Source organism: Centruroides vittatus, unplaced genomic scaffold (assembly GCF_030686945.1).
Source record: "Centruroides vittatus isolate TY-2023 unplaced genomic scaffold, ASM3068694v2 contig_235, whole genome shotgun sequence".
NCBI lineage: Eukaryota > Metazoa > Arthropoda > Arachnida > Scorpiones > Buthidae > Centruroides > Centruroides vittatus.
In genome coordinates this window covers 448,888-468,914 of record NW_027121470.1, presented here as the reverse complement: position 1 = coordinate 468,914, position 20,027 = coordinate 448,888, and the positions used below count along the sequence as shown (strand labels likewise).

Here is a 20,027-nt window from a genome sequence, read left to right as displayed (position 1 = left end):
ATAAAAAGACACATTTGTATGTATTGTCTAAAAGAGAAATATATTTTCTTTATTCGTAATAGTGTTATAAAGTTTATGTATATAAACTAGGCTTATTTCTGTTATTTATAAGTGATGTGTCAAATGTATTCGCTGGGTGTAAATTTGTGTACCACCGCTCTAAAAGATTAAATACTATCGAAATATTTTAAATTGAAAAAATACTTGTGACATCACACGAAATTAACATTGAAATTATATACGTGAAATGAACATTTTACTGTTCATCTAAAACAGGGATTTCCCTCTAGTTGATTGGTCAATTGATTTCGATAAATTACTCGGAAATTTTTTTGTTGAAATCAATGTTCCCTCTAAGCTGCGCAGCCGCGCACTGCTCAAATTGTTGCCGCGCACGAGAATTTATTTGTCGCGCAGGCGAACATGCACACTGATTTGAATTGTTGTTTACTTATTTCTCACTCTGTCTGCAACATGATTATTGCTACGTATATTTCGATTAAATACATTAAATCATTGACAAAAGATAATATTTTGTATGGAAGTATGTTTTAAAATAAATTTTAATCTCTACTTTATAATTAATTATTTTAATTTGAATAGGAAAAAATAAGATTTTATATATATATGCTCAGAAAAATTTTTTGCTCAGAATCTGCTCAGCAAAAATTGTTTTTGCTCAGAGAAGTATATGTTCCGCTCATCTAAGAAAAGAATTAGAGGAAACATTGGTTGAAATACATGCTTCCATATATATGTATGGAATATATAAGATATTTGTGGCCCACCTAAATACGACTTAAGCGGAAATTGGCATGCCAGTTGAAAACTTCTGGTACCACTGTTTTAGAGAATACGATTTTCAATGAAATCTCATGTCAAATTACCTAAAATGTAGCAATAATATATATATCATAAATTTACCTTAGTTGTATATTCGCAGCTAAATATCTACTCACAAATTTCAGTTAAACATTGAGCTTACTAGTGATCATGCGGATAAACCACTGAACAGCAGTAATTATTCACATGTTCGCGCCTTACCAATGTGGAGTTTCCCGGGTTTTCTTTATCTAACACAAAAATAGGGGCCAGTTCCGATTGAATGTTTTTCTCGGGGCCTTTCTCTTAGCAGATCGCCCACGTGTTGCGTTGCCATGTGTCAACAATCCTACATTCCTTTAAAAACATCAGTTAAAAATACAATTTGCAATAATAAATTAAAGAATTTAATTCATTTAGAACAAAATTACAGAAGGAATAAATTCCACTCTTTCGTATACAAGAACAAAATAACGTGTAAAAAATCTGATTATATTAAAGATATAACAATAAATTCGTAAAATTTTTGGTTGATTACATTTATTTAATTCATATTTAGCTTTTCCGTCTCCATAACAGTTACGTATAAGGGAAAACCTTCAGTCAGCTTCTATACTTTCAATAATCATATCATTAAAATCTTCTTGTATTATCAAGTCTTGAAAGTGATTAACGGCATACCTGTTACCATTGACTGTAATCATTGCAACCCATTTTTTTCTACGTACTAGTTCTGGCCTGTATGAAATTTTTTTTACTTTTGTCCAGTTCGACAACAACTTTTTCACTTCAAATTCCTGTCGACAGAATCTTGCGGCTAATTCATCATCGACCAATTGCAATCGAAAAGTAGCCTCTACATCTTCTACTTCGAGTTGTAAATCAGCATTCACGGCTTGAAAACAATCCGTGTTACGAGAACAAACCAAATTGAGGAATATTTTAAAGCTTAACTGCCCCAAAAATTGATTATTCAATATATAAGGCACTATTAATGTTCCGCTATTGAAAGATTGCTTCTCAAGCATCTTACATGACAGCTTTTCCAGAAAGACCATTAAAATTTCACTGAGTGAAACGTTTTGTTCTTCACCATCTCTTGGTTCTGCTATTTCTTCAAACACGTAACTAAGTAATTCCACTATTACGGCATCTGCGCTCTCATGATCGAAGTACTGATTATCTTGTATGACATTGTTATTTATCCAATGATGCATTATGTTAAAGATGGTTTTTTGTACGTCAGAACGATGACATATTGGATTTTCGAAAACTTCCGGAAAAGCTTGAGTGAGGGATCGTCCTAAACGTTTCTGAAATTGAGTTCTTCTAGAAATGTTTCTCGCATTCTTCTCGATCTCGCCTTTCATTGTACACAACACATCACTTATAGTCCATGGCAATCCGTAATAGAATCTTCCGTTCCTGTTTCTTGATGTACCATCTCTTTGGGTCTCATCATAAGTTATTTTATACCAAGCTGATGCTTTTTGAAAAACTTTTTCTTTTTGCTCTGATCCATAAAGATCATCAAATATAGTTTCAAAACTATATCTACCTGAGACAAATTCCTCAACGAAATCCTCTCGCATTTTTCTAATTAACATTTCTACCCTGTGCTTGATAAGTTGCATGTCATTCAAATCCATATTATTTGACATGTATTTGTGCATTTTAAAAATGGATCCAGAAAGTAACTCTGCTTCTGTTTGGATTCCGTATTGAGTTAACATACGGTCTACTTCGTTTTTATATTTTTTGTACGCTTTTTTTGCTGATTTGATGTAAAGTTCGTTTCCTGGATAAACCAAATCAGGATCCAATATGTAATGGATGTATGCTGTTTTATCCTCTTCAGATTCGATAAATTCCTTAAATCCTAGTTGTACAACTTTGCTACAACGATACAATTGACCCAGAATTTTAGTTGATCGGTACGTATCTTTTTCGAGTTTCTTATCAAAGAAATCCGGATAAACTTGGACGACTTCGTCCGAACTCAGTGTTTCGTTGATTCCAGTTTTCCCAAAATCCAAACTCCTGGCATGCTTTTCGGCAATTTTTATGCACTTCTCACTAAATATCCCATCATACTCTATGTCTGTCCATGCAAGATGTGCATTTGCAATTATTCCAATTTCTGATTCTCTTATAAATTTCAAAAAGAAATCCACCATGTCTTCAGCCTTTAAACAATGGTAAAAAGATAGATACAATTAAATATTCTCTAATATATTCAACTTATATTTATAGTAAGATAATAAAACAAAGTATATTTTTCATATAAAGCGCACTCTTGTTAATCTGGTTTCTCAATTAACTGATACGTTTGAATAAAAATTTTTGTCATGTCACTCATCTGTTTTCCTGTTTGCTCAGGGTTCATTTCTGTGTACAATTAGGCCCGTCAAGAGGAGATGGAAATGAGGATTTTTTCAGGTCTAGAAAAATCTTAGGGACCCATAATGTTTTCTATCCCTATAAAATTAATATTATTTTAACTAACAGAAAATAAAATCTTAAAAGCTGCTTATAAACGTTGTACGTATTTCATTTGTTAAAAAACATGAAGGCACCTGCTGCACTCCGTTGCCACAAGAATCTCTTTACAGCCGTGTGTTTACAATATTGCATGTGTGAAATCCGCGAATTTTCGAGAAAAAAATGTAACGCAAATTTTTGATTGTAAACATCTGCCGATAGAAAAACTATCGAAAAGTTTCGGATCGAAGGTCAACCCGATTGTCAGCAATCTGATGGGAAAGTTGACACATAGGTGTCAGAAAATGCGTCGTCATCGTCAACATGGACGATCACGTGATCCTTTTCCCACAACAGTCGAATAAAAGCTCGAGCCCCCGGAAGCTCAGGGCGATCTAAAGGAATTATACTTGTAAATGTGCGCATTCTGTCCCCGGACCTCCCATACAACGGACCCGATCCAACGAGCAGGAGAAGACTCGGCCGGGTAGAAGACAGATCACGGCTTCGAACATCCATACAACTCGCCATATCGACTAGGACTTCGATTCCGACGAACTGATCGACACATACCGTTCGTTTCCTCATAGAGGTACTTTGTTAGCTAATTGTGAACTCGATCTCTCCAGCAGCGGGAATAGGCTTGGCCTAGAGCAGCCCTTTATATACTGTATATATATTTAATATTTAATCGCATTTAACCGAGTTAGCTTTGTAGATCCTCTGTATGTTAACTTTAGACATTAATAAATGCTTAGTTATTTTATTTCACCTGTCTCCTGTCACTCCCAACCACCCACTTCACCCTCCCACGCCACTTCATAAAATGCCATTCGAAACGACAACGTAGGCGGTCTTTGTATACTGTTGCCGAGTAAATGGTCAGTAGGGATTAACTCCTGGCCCACGGTTTCTCACACATGTCAGTGCACCATATCATTTAGTCGCCTGCTTCCAAGTAGGATCAGTAATGAAAGCCAACAGGTCATATCATTCATTACTTTTAAGATTATACACTCCCAATAATCCGGCACTATCACAAATCTAGCACTATCTGTGCGAGAATTTGCAAGATTAGCAAGAATATAGTGTATTAGTTTTTATTTACTTGGTTAGAGGTTCTCAAACTTTTTCAGCTTGTGACAAACTTGATGGGATATGAAGAAACTAGTATCACAACACTTACGTACTGTACATATATAGACTAAATGAAGATTACATAAAATTCAAGAATTAATATGTAATAGAAGCGGTGCATAAGTAAATTTGATAAAATAATATAAATAAAACATACCATTATCTCACGATCTAGTTCTTTTTCTTTCAAATTCGAATAGTCTCCTGGTGTACAATTTTCGCATTTAAAAATTAAATCTTCCATCCAGATAACACAGTACTCGTCGCCATCTAGATCGGAGCCTTAGAAACAATACCCCATCTGTACTATTTTATATTATGTTAGAAAATTCCCATAAAAATGAAAACAGCATTACCAGCCATTTCATCGGGGTGAGGGCGTTTTCCCTTGGCTGGGAAGACAATGCAATCTCTAATGTGACTTAATTCCGGGATATCTACTGCTTGAAACTTACGAATGTCACCAGGATGCATACAGGGACACTTTGTCACCAAGACTTCACCTACGATAATAGAATATTATGTTATATAATAACAAAGAGTAATAAGCTTCAAAATATTTCAAATAAAAATAAAGTTTATTCTTAAACTATGTAATTTATAATGGTTTGCATAAACTTTCTGTAATTAACGAGCAATTATGTATTGTAACATTGTCACAATGCCTGACTGCAATTTTTATGGAAAAATACTTGGCAGCTTTAACTTCTGACACAAATGTTTCTAACATTTTCTTGTTCAATATTTTAATAAATTCATCACAACTAGTTGAAGAAAGATAACTCACGTTGCCTTTTCCAGCTGATCCATATTGTTTTATATGCGATGCTAAAAACTAATTAAATTCTGCCAAATATTCTATAGCTCCAATGTAATTCTTGCTTTGACATTCAGAAAAGAGTTCTTTAGAGCCACAAAATGCAAGAGAATTTTTAGCTAAAAATTTTATTGTTGTTACTACCTGCAGCAGTACATTTCTCCAGTATTTTTTTCCTCTAAATACTTTTTTCGACTATAGTATCTCCAAGTCCCTCAACTGAATTTCTTGCTATCAAAATTTCGATAGAATGCCTATGATCAGTAGAACTTTCATGTTCTTTTACATTTGCATTTTTCCAGTCCGAGTAACATTCTGTAAAAGTGGTTTTTCTGATCGCAAATATCTTGCAAATATAGTAGTAAATTGCTTTACTTCTTGGGCTACACACTAACCATTCTCGCTCAATTTTTTTCTCCGTTTGCCTTGTTAAGAGTAAAAATATTTTTCTTTAATGTCTGAGTTACAGTTTTTCCAGCTTCTGTCACTACATTTTTAGTGGTATGTGCAAGAGAAATATTTGACGATGGTTTCTTTTTAAGCAAATAACGTTGCATGTCTGTTGTTAAATTTAAAGGCCATAACGAAATGTCCAAATTGTCAAAAACTAAAATATCATTAACGATATTGGATACACATTCGATATTTTTGTATTTTAGATTACCACCTACGGAATTTCGGGACTTTGAGTATATGTCTGAACTGAGGAGACCGAGACGAGTTCAACGATACCCTACATTTGGACCGGAGACGAAAAATAAGAAAGTTATCATAGTTTTAAAATTTTACTTTTTTAATGCTTTCATGCAAACGGCGCCGTAGTTGCTAGTGCTGCCATCTCGCGGTAAAGTCTGCAAACAAATTTTTAAAAAGCATTCTAAAAGGCAAGAAATTGCACGAACAGTCGAATGCCACTTCCTTTCCTTTCTTTTGTTGAAGAACTATCGTGAATCAATAACTAGTGATTTTAAACAATCGGCGAGTCCGTCAGCAGCATGAACAGTCGAACGCCAGTTTCTTTTTTTCCTTTTGTTCACGCTTCGCGACTCCCAACCGCGAGCGATAGCTAGACTGAGGAGCCATAGCCCCCAAGGTCGACGAGCGCGAGGGTGTGCAAAAAGGACTTAACTGGAACTGTAGACAATCGGTGTGCTCGTGGATCAACATCTTCCTTTGTTGAAAGGTATATATGGCCGACATGCCGGACTGCCTGTTAAACACGCGATAGGCTTAGCGGAGAGAGCGACACAACCCCCAATCATAGCGCGATCGCCGAAAAAAGTATGATAACTTTCTTATTTTTTGCCTCCGGCCCAAAAGTAGGGTACCGTTGAACTCTTCTCGGTCCTCTGAGTTCAAATATATACTCAAAGTCCCGAAATTCCATAGGTGGTCACCTATAGTACATCCGGCTCTAAAAAGGCCTATGCCCGAGCTAACTCGGGTTAAGGTCTTGAGGGTGTTAAATGTTATAGTTATTTATTTTATGTAAATACTTTTAAAACAAGGCATTAGGAATATAGTGTTAAATACAGGAAGGCCATAATTAAAGTTTCCCTATTTAGAGCACTCTTTTGTTGAACCAATACGATCATTTCACAGAAAAATTTGTATACAGACTATGCAAAGGGTGCGTAAAAGGATCTTGCATAAACAGATTTATTTTGAAAATTTCCGCTACAAGGTGCATTACAGGCAAATACATGAATCAAAACAACGAAAATGCATTTATCTGTACCGCATGGGACATGCCTTCTTCAGATATGGTTTACTAATTAAGGAATGTTATAGAATGTATGCCACATTGTTCTGGTGTAAAATTTGAAAGTGATGAACAGTGTGTACTACAGAAAACCCCAACACCTTTTCAGTGATGCTTTGAACAAGCAGTGTATTACGAACCTTTAAGTTTCCAAAATTTGAAACATTTCCATGATAAGCATGTTCCAATCCATATATGCTAATCTTCCCCAACCTTCCCTTTATCTTTGAGCTAAATTTTTTTTTGCAAAATCCTTTTCTGCATCTTCTGCATAATTTGTACACAAATTTTGGCGTCAATCCGTTTATTGTTTACAGCTACAAAGTGCTCTGAATAGAGAAATTTTAATTATGGTCGCCCTGTATGTTTTAATTTATTGTATACATCAATTGAAAAAACCTTACCAATATATTTGACGGGCTTTCTATCTTCTTCATCCCAAATATCTTTCGTGTACTGTATAAATACTTGACCATATTCTAGTCGCTTCGTTTCATCCAAAACACCAAACATGATTCTACCTTGATCAGGTGGAATCGGTATACGAGTTTTCACCTTTAATTTATCTAAAAAATTTATCGTTGTAGAATATTATTATATACTAAACACAGTATATAAAGAATAATCTGTTTTACCTATATGTTTATAGAATATAGCTCTCAGCAATGAGACAAAGAATGGTTCGTAGAGCATATCAATGTCAAACTCATTAATTTTGCGGTAATTGATGCGAAAGGCACAGTATTGTTTTAACATATCTCTTGCATCTTCCTCATAGATGAAACTCTTTAACATTTTCTCGAACATACTTTTTTGCAATTTAAAAAATACTCTGTCTGGTATGTCAAGCTGTGATAAAATTGTTATGATTTGTCTGTTTAGATAAACCATTCCTGTAATGAATTTATTTAACAATTACTTTAGAATATTTATATAAATATTCATATTTTACATCAAAAGCACCATATTATGTGGAATATCATCAAAAATTCTACTCAACTAAGAGATTTGAAATTTTATTCATTATGAATACAAAAAAAGTAATTAACGAGATTTAAAAATGTACGGAAATCTAAACTCTGTCTGATCTAGAGACCTGAAGAAGACTGATCTCTAATACTTTACAGCAGCTTATTTAAGCAAAATACCACAATATCTGTATGTAATTAACCAAAATTCTTAGTTTCTACTTTAGAAGCTCTATTTATTTATATATGTTATTATATGATAAACATTTTTACCGTAAAGTAACATGCGATAAGAACAACAACAACCTGACTAAATATAGCAGATGAAAGATTAGAAAGACCTACTATATACTGTATATATGTATGAATGTATGTATGTACAGGTATGTAAAGTGCTGTATGTATTTGCACACTTTTACTTATCACAGTTTTTCATTTTTACATCAGTAATTACAATGGAAAATGTGGGCATTTTCCATTGTAGTTACATTGGAATTATTGTGGACTTTGCAATTATTCTTTAACTTTCCGAAGAAATTTTTAATTTAATATTGTTTTACACTTCTATGCTCATATAGTTTATTTAACAATTACATACTTTCGGTTGTACTTTCCCTCTTAACAGTTAGAGCCCTGGCCATATTACCTCTTATATAAATCCACCAAATTTTGCTTTCAGCAAAGATAATATATATATATATATATAATATATATATCTTTTCTGAAAGTTAGTTAGTTACAAAACTGCGGTCTTAAAATGTGGAAAAAGTGTTTATAAGCCTTTTGTGACATAAAAGATAAATGAAAAAATTAAATGATGGGCAAGAATGATGTTATCTTAAGTATAATTTCATTCATCAGAAATTTTACAAAAAGAATTCTTGAAATAAAAACAGCTGAATTCTTAATAAATATATCTCATATTATTTAGATCTACATAATAAAACATTTAGATCTTTTACACCATTTTGTTACTTGTAAAATTTAACTTGTAATTTTTGATTCAATGCACTCTTTCCTTTGAATTTTATATTCTTTAAGCGATTAAAAGCAAAGTACTTAAAAAGTTTTAATTTTATTGGTGTTTGGGACCATTGAACTACTACATCAGCAGTTTGTGGAGAGGAAGGATTCGTTTGTATCTGACGATGCTGACGATGAAGAAAAAGAGTGTGTCTCTGATGATGTAAGATTGCACCAGTCAGTCAGTTTTCTCCCCAGTCATCACAAAATTGTCCGTGCAATAACAAATAGAAATTATTATAATTTCTGTCTATTTGCAAATGGTGTAAACTTCCAGTGTAATGACATAATTAGGGGGAGGGGATACCTTGATTTTTAATGATTGATAATGAGGATCAAAAGGCGAATTTTTTAATGTAATACTTGAACAGCTCCTTTCCTAATTTTATATCGATGAAGTATGTATATCAAGCACAACAGACATTAATTTATCTTCTCTTTAAGTTTAATAAAAGAAAATATTATACTTACTCGGTTTACTAACTTTCAAAATTTCTAAACTTTCGTTATTAGATAGAAATTTTTTCATGCTCTCTCTAAAATTAATCTTTTCTCCTTCCATGTCAGGCCAAACTGTCAACATTCCTTTAAATCCCGCGTAACGTATCTGCATGGCTGAGGGTTCGTTCGAAATGTCTAATTTTTCAAACACCTGTAAAATAATTTCAAATATTCATTTTGTAATAAGAAATAAAATAAAATTTTAAATTTCTAACCTTTTTTGCTAATTCGGGAGATATCTTGCCAATTCCATCAGAAAATATATATTGTCCGTTAGAATTCCGACGAGGGATTGTTATGTCTGTCATTTCCTCAATTTTACTCCTGTCTACATGAATTGCATCCACTGCCTGAGAAAAAACCTGACCTATGCGCGCCATGTATTTTGGAATGCATTTGATATTCTCAAAATTTCCCAATTCACGAAGTATATCTTTCAGAGTTAGCGATTTACCTGTATCATCTTTATCTGCATAAAACATTAAGCCGTGTTCTCTTAAGTGACTAGTTGAAGAGCCTAAAATCTTATACTTCCTTTGGCCAATTTTAAAACCATTTAACAAATTTACTTTTAGTAAATTAATTAATTCTTCATCGTCAGATTCATTTTCAGGTTCGTATTTACTTCTGCGTAAACTATATAATTTTTCATAATTATCCTCTCGAACAGACACTCTAAGAGCATAATCTTCATTAAATTGCCTGAAGAAACGGCATCTAAAATAATATTGAGATGGCAAATATATCACTCGAGTCGGAGTCAAAATGGCCCTTCTCACTTTAACTAAATTTGGACTATTTCCATTGACGTCTTCATCAAAATCTTTGTATTTTTCAAATAACAAATTCAGTGCATTCTGGAAAATCACAATGTTATTCCTCTCAAGAGCAGCATTGATCTCAATTAGTGTCATCTCCAAGACGTTTGGATTCTCGAATTCATTTAATTTGTCGTTTACTGATCCGGTTTGTTTGTACAAATACATCTGCACAGCAACATCTCTAGTTCTGGAAACAATGCATTTTAATGCGTAAACACAATTAAAATTTCCATTTAAAATCTTTGGTGTTGGATAACTTCTAGGTCTGTCGTATTTACTAAGAGGCGAAAAGAAACAATCAACATCTTTACAATTATTTACCAATCGACAGATCACATCCCAAGATTTATTCCAAAATAATTCTAACTTTAAAACACTTGAAAGACCAATATCTGATCTTGAACAATGTGAGAAATTTGACACTCGAATGAAATGTGTGTTAGGATTTTTATTGTGATAATTAAGGTAATCATTTTCCTCTTCTTTTTTATCTTTAGATTCTTGTATCGCGTTTCTGCTCACTCTATACAACAATACTGGATATGTAAGGTAAAGGCATAAACTAAGAGTTTTTTCAGTAGGTATCTTGTTAATTAATATTCTATATATGTCAGAATATTCAATTTTGAATCTGTGTAATACATGTGTACTTGCATTCTTTTCCTGTTTCTCAAGTTTCTTTTTTGTGACTATAAAGTACACGAAAATTCTCTTGCAATCGTGTTCGAAGTCTGCAATGATTTGCGTTACTTTATATTCTGACAGGTCAGCATTCTGTACATTTGTGTTATAATGTTCAACTAAATTGTTCAAGCCAACTACTGTACAAAAAGAGAAGCTGTTTATGCGTACTTCTTTATCGCTTAGTTTAGGAAATGTGCTAAATATTTTGGTGTCTTTCATCGATAACCACGCTTGATCTTTCTCTAGATCTTTTTTACACCATCCGTGTATCAACTTCTCTTTATAATCTTTAAGGCGTTGTGGGAACCGTATTCTGCATTTTAAATTATTGTATTGCTCTTCGTAATAATCATAAATACGATGAATTTCTTCAAAATACGTTATTTCAGCCCCTAAATAATAATTTATTTTTTCCTTGATGACTGCAACATCTCTCTTTGGCATCCATAGAATCTTCGTTTCTAATTCTTTCACCATTTTCAAGTTTTCTCTAGAATTTTATCAAATTGTTTATTAAAAGTTTTTATTTTAATTCAAATTTTTTGCTCAGTTTGATAAATAATCAGATATTTCTTACCTTTGTATTAAACTTTCCTAATTTTTCGTAGAAACAATTTCGGAGAATTAAGAATGATTCTAAATAGGAATTTTCTATAAATTTTCTAAAAATATAACTGAAATCATGCAATTAAATTAATAATTAATTTTAAAAAATCATAAAATCAGTAATAAAATTCAAAATTTATCCATAATATAAATTCTAAAATGCATCTCTAGTGTGGAATCACCGGGAGGTCGGTCGGAGTCGTACCGCCTTATTCTCGGTTAACAGGTCGGTAAAACATGCCCACAGTCAAGGATGGCAGTTTCCGGTCTGGAATTAATTGCTTGTCAGGTCGAGTGGAGGAGGAGAGTGCAGTGGCGTAGCGTGGGTGTCAGCCGCCCGGGGCGGAGGAAAATTTCGCCCCCTCTTAAATAAAATACGGGGAATCCCTACAAGTCAGTACAGACGGTGTTGTCAGTCGCTACAATGAGCAAGTTCTCATTATTATACATACATTTAAAGAAAGGGGATTCCCCAGTTTCGTCACAGAATAAGTAATGAAAAATTTCGTGCTCATTTCAATCGGTCCGAATCGTAGGTGCGATAAAAATATGAAATGAAATGGTTCAAATTTTTACAAGATATTATTATTATTTATTGTGAAAAAATGCCGCCCCCTAAAAGTGCCGCCCGGGGCGGGCCGCCCCTGCCGCTCCCACTACGCTACGCCACTGGGAGAGTGGGCTCGTCGATAAAACAGAGGCGATATTCAAATAAATGACACCAGTTAAACAACAAACAGAATTTATTACTAGACAATAGAGTAACGCATTTGTAACCGTTCTCTATTGTCTAGTAGGATAGGAATATATTGTCTAATCGATAGGAATATATTGGCCCTACGTACTAATAAAGGGAGTTACTAACCCGAGAGAGAGCTTACAGAATATTTGTCGTCATACTTCGTCAAAGGATCGTCGGTGGAATGGGTGGAGTGGCGGACGGAGTTAAGAACCGAATCGTCGACGGCGGAGAGACGTCGGTGGGACTCGGAGACTTTCGAGTTTGGATGGAGGCGGGAACCACGAACGACCCCTCTGTCCTCGCGCCCCTTCTTTTTACTTCATCTTGTCACGTTAGTTTTCTCGCCAATTAGCGAATTTTGTCGTTAGTTCCCCCCTGACTCAGTTTCGAGTTTCCAGGGGAGAGGAAATACAGTCATACTCGGAAGAAATTTCGACTTCTGGTTCTGAATTTGGTTTCTGATGTCGAAATTTGTACAGAAAAGAAAATGGAGAAAATAATTTGGAATGATAGAATTTAAAAATCTTTGTTTCGTCGATCGACTCGGACTCACACTAGCATCATTTCTCCACAAGAGAAACGATGCTAGAGAAGCTGCATTCATGATCAAATTTTAAAATAAAATATAATTAAAATCATCTAAAATATATTTAAAATTAATAATATATCCTACTTTTTTACAATAACTTATTAAATGTATATAAACACTGGGTCCATTTTAATCAATCCACTAAACCAAAAATGTTAGACACAACATAGGGCAATCACTTTGATAACAAATGGCGTTACAATCGTGAAAATGGAGTCACCTTCATTTTCTTAAATAAAAACTTTCATTTTTTTATTGTATAATATGTTTCAACATAAAAATTAAACTTTATCTGAATATCATTTTTTTTACAGAAAAATGTATTTACCAGATGTTATGAGCGTTTCAACTTTTACGCAGCCGACACGTGAATCTGTGGATATCGTTAATCTGTGGATATCTGTGAAGTTTACTAAATAATGCTTTTAAAATCTTTAGTAAACTAATGTATTTTGGTGGAGTCACTCTGTTTCTTCAAATAATGAACTGATATGAAAGTAGGATTTTTAATCTATAAAGCTTGTGGTAAAAAGACGTTACTCTTGTTTTCCACTAAATAATATCATCTTCCTTACAAGTTTTTAAGTGTCTTTCTTCCTATTCAATAAACACCACAGATGTCTACATATTCACGCTTGCACTGTGTGGCAGCTGCATAAAATTCCAAGCGGACATTTCTCATAAGTGCAATTTTGAATCAATGTTTTAGATAAAAGTTTGCTTTTTTTAGATGTAGAATTTTAATATATATAATAAATAGAGAGGTTGAGGCGCAAGTACAAACGTTTAACTTGTACAAGCAGAAGTACACGTTTGACGTTTTAAGTCCAAGTATAAGACCTTGCAGCGCTCGTTTACAACATCACGTGACTCAGTGAACGTTGGGCATTGACTCACGGGAAATTTGTTGAAAAAATGACAGATACATTTAACATCGAGGGCAACGAGGTACTGTAGAATAACATAGAGTGCTAGTAGCAGTGATTACAGCACCACTTTTTGAAGATAATTGAAGAGAAGGACGCCATGACAGTTTCAGTGAGTTTATACCGTAAGAAATAATCATGGAAAATTTCTGTGCCGCTATCAATTGTACCAACAGTTACAAGAAATGTTCGGAAATTTCATTTCACCAGTAAGTTATAACTATTAATTTTGCTCACAGTATATGTCTAATAAAATGTTTAAAGATTAATTTAATAAAAGTAAACGAAGTGTGGAAATTACTTCGAAACGCTGTCTAATTTATAACACACGACCCTTTCTATGTCTCTAGCCTGTCGATCTTTAATAAAGAACCAAAATTTAATAGCATTAATGCCCTTTATACACATGCTACTGTGCCAAATTTTGTTTCTTAAACTTTACTCATTTTGAGATATTGTTTATAGTTCAGAACAAAGAAATTAAACAAATTAGACACCAACATACGGGCGTGGACGCGCGAATTTTTCCTTTATTTGATATTTTTTGGGTTCGAGAGATCTCCAGACGTATTTGTGGGTGCCGGGAGGCGGCCGGTGTCTCGCTCCTCCTTTTTGTCGGCTAACAGGTCCGTGAGACCTGCCCACGTCAAGATGGCGGTTCGGATGAGTTACGCGTTACGCGTTTTTATGCGAGTGGAGGAAGTGAATGGGGTGGACGGTAGAGCGGCGGATGATAATATTCGAATAAAAGACATAGCCAACGGATAATAACAACAACAAGAATTTATTTAAGATAGCAGGATAATTACAAAAGGGGCGCGCGACGGTCGCCTCTTTCTGGATTCGCGGAGGGAGAGTTTACATAAATTCGGGTCATACCTCGTGATCCGGGTCGGTCTTCGTAGTCGACAATATTTCATCGATTATCGGCGGTTCCCCTCGATTTTGTCCGCACACGCACAGTTAAAAGACAAACGTAATCGCTCCCCCTTTTCTCTGTCGTCGCCCTTTTATTCTCTCGGTCACGAGTTTCAGTTTCGCCAACCCGCGTTTTTCGACTCTTGTTCCTCCTGATTCATTTTTTCTTTCTTTTGACTCATATCCCTTTTCCTTCTACTCGCGCGGAAAGGGATGTATCATTACCGGCTTAATTCCGGTGGGTTCGAACTTTCACATATAGTTTTTCAAAAAAAACTCGGAGAGTCAAACGTGACACGATTCAAATACTTTTTTGTTTTTTATATATGTTACAGTAAAAACCCGTTTTTAGTTAAAACGCGTTTTAACTAGTTGAAACTAGTTTTTATTGGATGTCATTGTTAAACCCGTTCTGTCTAGTTAAAACTAGAATTTACTGCTGTACATGTTTTGATTTTAGATAAAACTAGTTTTAACTTTTAACATTAGTTAAAACTAATTTTAGCTACATAAATATGTTTGGCAAAAATAAATAAAGTGATAATTGGGATTAAAACATTTGTATTATTTAATACGATATTTATTGAAAATATTGGTCACACATCTGTGTTATTAACATTAATTAACCCTTTGTCCCTGAAGACACCGATCGATCGGTACCCTCACTTTTTAAGCAAAACTTCGAGGGTACCGATTCATCGTTACTTTGGTAAATATAGATTTTTGTAAAATTATTAACAACAGATATAATCTCGTTCGATATGAAGTGAATAAAGTATAATACAGTAGAGCGTCGATAAGTGGAATGGCCGGAAAGTGGAACGATTTTCAGTCGGACTGTGTCGTGCTGAATCGAATGTTTTTGATACTAAATTTACTTCTAAAGTATAATTTTCATGTTTTTTATATTCTTTAATATATTTATTTTGTTTGTACAAAATGCAGAAATAATTTTTAACGATACGATAGCCTCGATGATTATTATAAAAATTTTCGTTAGGCTTAAAATCGACAAAAATTCAACAGGAAGCGACACGCAACGGAGAAAAATTTGAACATCGGACAGGTTAATGTATTTTTTCGTACAAAGTCGGAAACTGGAACAAATCATTAACTGGAAGGACCCCAGTCCCCAATTGGTTCCACTTTTCGACGCTCTACTGTAATTCATTATATTAGTTGATAGCAGTATAAAATTTTGATTTCAAACAAATGTTTGATATAATGTGCGATAATTTCACAACGAATAAACATACATGCATAAGAGTTATATCGAATTGTACAAAACAATATTCTACGTCTTTCTGGCTCAGTGCCAGCAAACAACTATGTAACTAGACAATGTTAATTTTCACAAAATGTTACAAATTATCAAGTTTGTGTGTCAGTTCTGATATATATATATATATATTTTTTCTTATAAATTTTTCTAATAAAATGCATTAAAAAATATCGTATTCAAAACTAAAGATATTAATAAATGTAAGTGATTTTTTTCATACAGATATAATGATAATTTGATTTTTGGTGAATTTTTAAAATAATATCGCCTGACTGACCTATATTGATTGTCCTAGGAGGGATCGCAAAATAAACGTAAACAAGATGTCGGGAGAAAAGGGTTAAAGAAAAAAAAATATAAAGTTCAAGCGTGATTTTATGGTAATTAAAAGAAATAAATACGACAAAATTAAATTTATTCTGATATTAAAAAACATTTCTATGTTACATTTTTTGAGTTATGGTTTTTAGAATTCGTAAAAAAGAGGGGTTACAAAATAAATAAACGACAAAAAGTTATCTTTATATATATATACACTCGTAATAAGATTTAGTAAATTCGGCAAGCCCCAGCGCAAATTTTTTCAAGTTTTTTTCATTCTTGTGTTTATGAGAAACATGAGCCTGATGTGTCCTAGCAAGTTCTTCAATGTTTGGGCATATATTTGAAAGGCAAACTCATTTCCTCGTGAATACATTGAATAATTTTTCTTTCTACTCTTAATTGTGATGAGGGTAGAAAATCCTAATTCACATAAATAGGATGTTGAAATTTGTAGTAAAATGCTCAAAGCTTTTTTAGATATTGCAACATATTCTTCTTTTATAGAAATCCAAAAGGCTTCAACAGACAATTTCTTGTTTAATCAACATTCCACGATCAGTGCATATAGCTGCCAGTTCTTCTTCTTCTGTTAATGTTAAACCAAAATCACTTTGAAGCTTCCATGAATGAGTTTCTAATCCAATCGTATTGTTCAGTGTTAAGCGATAGAAAATAAAAACCCAATTTTTCTTCTAAACTTATTAAATGTCCTACCATTATTGGAAGAGTTTCATTTATGCAAGTGTTACTTCCCAATGGAAACATTTCCAAACTACCTTGAACATCTTTTCTTTTCCAAATCTGTAGTTTTCTCTGAAACGCTTTCATTTCGTCAGTAGATGTGAGAGTATTTTCTTCTTTCCCTTGCATGCTAGTATTCAAAATATTGATCTGCTGAAATATATCGGCCAAATACTGTAACCTGGCCATCCAAAATTCGCATCGAGAGAGGTTACAAAAATTTAACTGTTTCATCTCTTCAAAAAACGCAAAAAGTTCTTGTCGTAGCTCACCTCAGTGTGTAAAAGCAGTCGTGTGTTGTGAATCCATGTTGACAGAAAGCTTTTCGAACAAACTGGATTTGACTGGTCTTGTTTTAATAAAGTTTACCATCTGAACAACTTGATTTAAAACTTCTCTTAATTTTTCTCCCAATGTTTTTGCCATCAAGGCCTCCCTATGAAAAAAGAAGTGAGTTAAATAACATTCTCATTTTGTATTTTTACAAAAGATGTAAGACCGTTAACACAGCTTACCCTGGAAGGGAAGGATCGCCATCTGTACAAATGCGTACACACGACTTCCGTGTTAACTGCCATTTATCAAGATAGTTATTCAAAATGTTAAAAACGTCTTTATCTTTTATAACACACTTAATTCTTTGCAAAAAAAGAAACTGATATACTATTTGATCTTCATTAATAAAACGGACAAATGCAGAGTTGTGCTGTGTTAGTAATGAGTGTTGAATCATCAACTTGCAATGCAAAATTTGAATACTGACGCTTATTATTGCCTACATTTTTCTCGATATCAGAAGACATTTCTATAATACGCCTGTGAACTGTATCGTTGGACATAGGAATCTTGCTTATTTTCATTGCTGCTTCATTTCTGAGCATTGTCATCACTATTTTTTTGAATGCAGGCAAAATTAGTGGCTCACCTAAAGTATAAGCTCTCATAATTTTTGCTATCAGTTCTGAAACTTGATAAGAAGCGATTTGAGCTTATCAGAAACAGTCATTATACTTTTAATAATAAATATAATAATGACGTGTTTAACAAAATAAGCGGAATTTCCGTAATGAAATGGTATAATAGAGTAACTATATTTATTTTTATATCTGGACGCACATTTCTCTGGAATACCATGGGGCGCAAAAAACTCTTTGGCCTAGAGTTTTGGAAGCGTGTTATTTGGAGTGATGAGTCAAAATGAGAGATGCAGGATGTAAACGACGGAAATTTCTTTGGAGAAAGAAAACCCAAGCATTCGATAAAAGTAAAACTGTGGGAACAATAAAACATTCAACTTACATAATGGTTTCGGGATTCGGAATGGGCAATATTGTTCAAATTCATGATCGTATGAAAGCAGTAGATTACAAACACATACTTGAAGACAATAATGGCATTAGCAAGGAAAATGGGAATTGAAAATGAATTTGCCTCTCAACAAGACAATGATCCCAAACATGCAGCATTGCTTCTCAGAAAATATTTTAATGATAATGATAACAAAGTTCTTGAATGGCCACCACAGTCACCAGACTTAAATTTAATAGAACATCTGTGGAACGAATTAGACCACTGTATTCATCTTAGCCATAGAAAATATTTATCAGTGTACAAAGAAGAATTATTTAAGGTTTGGTCAGAAATTTGGCAGAATATCATTGATAAATTGATTAACAGTATGCAAAGTCCTTTTTCTTCATGTAATTCAGGCCAAAGGTGGTCCACCAAACTTTTGATTTGACTCTTTCTCAATGTTTTATTTCGTGTTAACTTTGAAATGATCTGACTGTAGCTCGGTATTTAGTCATCGAATACGATATGAACTTTTTAAGGAAGTAAATGGTTGGGAAAGGAAACCGTATTTCCTTATCTTATAAGTTCCCTCTAAAGTAGAAAATTGTCGAATTTAATATCGAAATATTACATCGAAATTTAAATCAATAAAAATTAAATGAATCTTAGGTTAATGTGAGCCTAGGTATACAAAATTGCGGCGCTTCCGGTAACTTCGATGGCAAGTGTTTTTAGAAAAGAAATATAGATGGGCGCTGATAGTAATGATGCCTTCGTATGCAAATATCCATCAAAAAATTCCGTTCGGGAAAAATGAGGAATAATGTGAATTTCGAATTTTGGTTACGATGTAGACGGATTATGTACAGTATGTTGTTAATTTTTTAAAAGTGTCTGTGTTTTTTTCAAAGTTTGTACAATTTACTCGAAGTCTAAAGTTATCGAGGAGGAAAGTTTGTCAATGGTAATTAACAAGATAAACGTGTCATTAATGTGTTTAATGCGTGTTAAATGTCATAAAAGTGTATTAAAGGTGTGTTAACATTGTGTAAGTGAGGTAAAAATTTTATAAAGGGTTTATATGTGGTTCAAATTTGCGTTTAAAGTGTGCAAATGTGAGCTAAATGTGTTTAAACGTGGTTTAAATGTGCGTTTATAGTGTGCAAATGTGTGTTAAACGTGTTAAATTTGTCATAACCAAGGATATGTAATAGTGATTTCCGACACGAAAGACAACGTGAACGACACATGGAAGGCTAGGTGGCCGTGGATCGCAGATGCCAACCTCTGTGGAGACGCTGCCTATCGTAGATGAAAAGTCGAGAGATGCGAATCGTAAGACTGCAGTTCTTAAGAGGAGTAAAATTTATGTACAATACAGGCAAATTTTGTTCGAACCACTGATGTATAGAATCTCGTAATTCACTTCATCCATGCATCGATTGAATTTATAGGTAGTATGATGCAGTGGCGTGCCGTGACATTTGACGATAGGGAAGCTGTGTTTCTGTAAGAAGCCGACTTTCAGGGGCAATCAACTAATTGCGCGTCAGGGCCCGTTCGTATTCGTTTGTTCGATAAGCCAGTAAA

General features: G+C 33.7%; 1 protein-coding gene across 3 annotated transcripts in view; it reads right to left on the bottom strand.

Annotated features, from left to right (window-relative positions):
• Window positions 1-1,215: 1,215 nt before the first annotated feature.
• The window catches only part of LOC136971192 (uncharacterized), a 58,520-nt gene continuing 39,708 nt past the window's right edge, over window positions 1,216-20,027 (bottom strand). The window contains exons 2-9 of one of the 3 annotated variants that reach the window (XM_067265667.1): window positions 11,594-11,667; window positions 9,727-11,506; window positions 9,482-9,662; window positions 7,655-7,912; window positions 7,424-7,585; window positions 4,797-4,943; window positions 4,598-4,722; window positions 1,216-3,008 (exon numbers count right to left, since the gene is read on the bottom strand). In XM_067265667.1, the coding sequence (XP_067121768.1) occupies window positions 1,422-3,008; window positions 4,598-4,722; window positions 4,797-4,943; window positions 7,424-7,585; window positions 7,655-7,912; window positions 9,482-9,662; window positions 9,727-11,493 (4,227 nt within the window). In that variant the 5' untranslated portion in view covers window positions 11,494-11,506; window positions 11,594-11,667 and the 3' untranslated portion in view covers window positions 1,216-1,421. Of the gene's footprint in view, window positions 3,009-4,597; window positions 4,723-4,796; window positions 4,944-7,423; window positions 7,586-7,654; window positions 7,913-9,481; window positions 9,663-9,726; window positions 11,507-11,593; window positions 11,686-20,027 lie in introns of those variants that run through there. The other 2 variants (XM_067265666.1, XM_067265668.1) reach the window with 2 other exon arrangements.